The following is a 3,189-nucleotide window of genomic DNA, read 5'->3' as shown; positions in this document are numbered from 1 at the left end:
AGAGGGAAGTGAAAGGCTGCGGGAGGGGGAGGACTGAAAAGGGGCAGGGGGAGGAGGGGGAGAGGGAAAAGGAGGAGGAGGGGGAAGGGGAGGAGCAGGGGGTTGGGCTAGACCTAGGCAGGGAGGACACCCACAAGGGCATAGTGCAGTAAGCCGGGGCGCAGCGCCTGGGGGCCCCGCGGGGGGCCGGGCCAAGGCTGCGGGATCTGGGTGCCCACCCCCAAACTGATGCGCCGCAGGAAGGAGCCCTTCCATCTCACCCCTAGCCTCTGTCCCTCCCGGGGATCTGGTGGCACGGCCGAGTGGGGGCTGCGGGGGCGGAATGGGGCCGGCCTGAGACTCACGGGCTGTAGCGGGGCCGGCCGAGCCAGAACCCGGTTCAGGGACGCGAGCAGCAGCACGAGCAGCAGCAGGAGAGCTCCGGGGAGCCAGGGCAGGCGGCGGCTGTGGGCCGGGGCTGGGGCCATCCCGGGGCGGGCGCCAGGGGCCTGCGGGGCGGGCCCGGAGCCGGGGTGACTGCGGTCCTTTATAGGCTCAGCCTGTCCCGCCCCTCCGCCCTCCCCCCCCCCCAGCCCGCCGAGGTCTGGAGGCTCCCCCTCCCCCTCCCTTCCCTCCCTGCTGGGGCCTAGAGGCCCCCCTCTCCCCTGGCTCTGCCCCCCTCCCCGCCTCCCCGGTCCGGGCCTGGCCCTGCCCCCCTCCAGCAGCACCCAGCCTGCCTTTTGTTCGCTCTCTCTCTCTTCCTACCCCCCTCTGGGCAAGGAGGGGGAAGCCATCAGGGCGGTCTGCCTCTGCCTTCCCCCCCCCATCTGAAGGGCACCCTGCTGCAGCCCTAATCATTAACAGACATCCCCCCCCCCCAACGACTGGTGGTGCCCGGGAGGATGCGGCAGAGGAGGCCGATGGCCCAGAACCCTAGTGGGGAGAGCCAGGCTAGGGGCATAGAGCCAAGGAGGTCGAGAGTACTAGGGGCTAGGGGCTCTGGGACCGGGCAATAGACAGCCAGGGAGTAATGGCTGATCCTTGCCCCCCACCCCGGGGAGCTAGACTGGGGGGTGGGGTCACTTTCTGGATAACCTCCAAACAGGAAACATCGTTATGGCCACAGAAGGCCCCTTGTCAGAGGATGCTAGACGTTTGTGGTCAGTCCAAAGCAGACCTGACCTGGAAAGAGCCAACCCCAGAGGACGCCCCCCACCCCAGATACTCACACACAGAAGGAGCTGGGCCTGAAACTAGACCAGAGGGAGCCCCCCAGTGCATGGTCTTTGGGAAACCCAGTGGGGCTGGCTGAGATCCCAAGCCGCCCCCAGTGGGCCTGCCTGCCTCCCTCTGAGTCACAGCTCCCAGACTCTCCTGGTCTGCTCTGGCCTCTGAGCTCTGTTCTTTGGAGTCTGGCCACCTTGTCCAGTCTCCTCAAGCCTCAGCCCCTTCCTGCTGCTTCTACTCCTCAGCTCTGACTCCACTGGCATCCTCTGGCCTCTTCTCTCCTCCATGGGCCTCAGTTCTACTCACCGCCCTTTTCTGGCCTGTTTCCTAGGGTCCCCTCTGGCTTCTGGTCTCTTCTGATGTCCTCTGCCTCTGACCTCTGATTGCCCCCTTTCCCCTTTGGTCTCCTCTTCCAGCCTCTGGCCTCTTTCTCTGGCCTCCTCACCTCTCACTTCTGGCCTCTTCATCTGGCCTCCTTCTCTGGCCTCCTCTTTCCGTCTCTGGACTCCTCACTTCTCACCTCTGGCCTCTTCTGTTTACCTCTCATCTCTAGCCTCCTCCTCTCGCTACTGTGTGGCAGACTTCCAGAGATCTCCCAACATAACTGAGTGATCTCACATGGCTGACTAAGGTAAGAAGAAGCATCTTACTCTAGTTTCTGTAGCTCTCAAAGGTGTACCCATTGTCTCTTCCATGTGGGCGCAGACTCTTCCCTGCTATAGTTGGTGACCCCTCCCCCTCCCTGGGATTCCAGGTCAAGTTCTCCTCCAGAGCCTCTGGACTCTCCCCAGAGTTCTGGGTCCTCCCTCTGGGGTCAGTTCCATTCCATAGAGACTGGTGGACAGGCTGGTTGTCTGCACCTATCTTGCCACCCACCAGCCTGTCTCACTGGGACGTGCTGAAGTCCAGGCGAAGCATGCTGGCTCTGCCAGCAGAGTGTGGGGCTTTGGGCCAAGTTCTTCACCCACCAAAGGAGAGTGGTCGCCCACATGACCTCATTGCCAGGCCCTCCCAGCCCTGAGCCTTCTGTTCCTCGGTGATGTCCCTTCTGGGGGGCAGACTGCTCTCGCCAGCTCTCCCGTCATCCTGTGGGTCACCTGCAGACTGTGGCGCTCAAAGAGTCCCGGCTGCACGGCTGTAGGAGCCATTTCCAGCAGAGATGCACTCTCCAAAAGGCCGGAATGTGGAGAAATGCACGAGCAAGGCTGAGGCTTCGCTTCCTGCTCTGCAGACTGGCAAAGATGGCGGCTGGAGGCCTAACATGGCCCAGGAGGCCGGGTCACGGCCCCCACTCCCTTTCTGCTCTGGGCCCATGCAGGTGGCTCAGGCTCTAGTGCATTAATCCACCCCATCCTCTGGGGACAAGTGCTTTGAAGCTTAGATTGTGACTCATGTCCAGATCTTTCCAAAGAGGAAATTACAGGGTTCTTGATAGTAACAGCATGCATTTATAAAGTGTTTTAAGGTCTGCAGAGCGCTTTACAAACACGATTTCATTTGATCCCCACAACAACCCTGGGAGGTAGGTACTATTATTATCATCACCTGACAGATAAGGAAACTGAGGCAAACAAGGTCATGTGACTTGCTCAGGGTCCCAAAGCTAGTAAGTATCTGAGGTCAAATTTGAACTCAGATCTTCCTGACTCCAGGCTCCATGCTCTGTGGACTGTGGTACCACCCGGATGTGAATATGAATGGGACAGGTATTTATTTCCTATACAGAAGAAAAATGCTAAAAATAGGGCACTCCCAGAATACATTGGGGCAGCAAGGTGGTACAGTGGATAGAGCACTGGGCCTGGGGTCGGGAAGACTTGAGTTCAGATCCAGTCTCAGACACTTGCTAGCTGTCTGACCCTGGGCAAGTCACTTAACTCTGTTTGCCTCAGTTTCCTCACCTATAAAATGAGCTGGAGAAGGAAATGGCAAACCAGTTCAGTATCTTTGCCAAGAAAACCCCAAAAGGGGTCTCAAAGAGTC

The 3,189-nt window shown here is 59.7% G+C and overlaps 1 protein-coding gene across 1 annotated transcript in view; it reads right to left on the bottom strand.

Annotated features, from left to right (window-relative positions):
* The window catches only part of LOC114028339 (stromelysin-3-like), a 12,183-nt gene extending 9,663 nt beyond the window's left edge, over positions 1–2,520 (bottom strand). Inside the window, exons 1-4 of the mRNA XM_027842590.1 lie at positions 2,335–2,520; positions 2,175–2,292; positions 842–1,074; positions 345–740 (exon numbers count right to left, since the gene is read on the bottom strand). Of these exons, the coding sequence (XP_027698391.1) occupies positions 345–740; positions 842–1,074; positions 2,175–2,292; positions 2,335–2,520 (933 nt within the window). The remainder of the gene's footprint in view (positions 1–344; positions 741–841; positions 1,075–2,174; positions 2,293–2,334) is intronic.
* Positions 2,521–3,189: the final 669 nt, after the last annotated feature.

The sequence above is a fragment of the Vombatus ursinus genome, unplaced genomic scaffold, assembly GCF_900497805.2.
Source record: "Vombatus ursinus unplaced genomic scaffold, bare-nosed wombat genome assembly UNPS02014879.1, whole genome shotgun sequence".
In the NCBI taxonomy this organism is placed as follows: domain Eukaryota; kingdom Metazoa; phylum Chordata; class Mammalia; order Diprotodontia; family Vombatidae; genus Vombatus; species Vombatus ursinus.
This window is presented reverse-complemented; position numbering and strand designations above follow the sequence as displayed.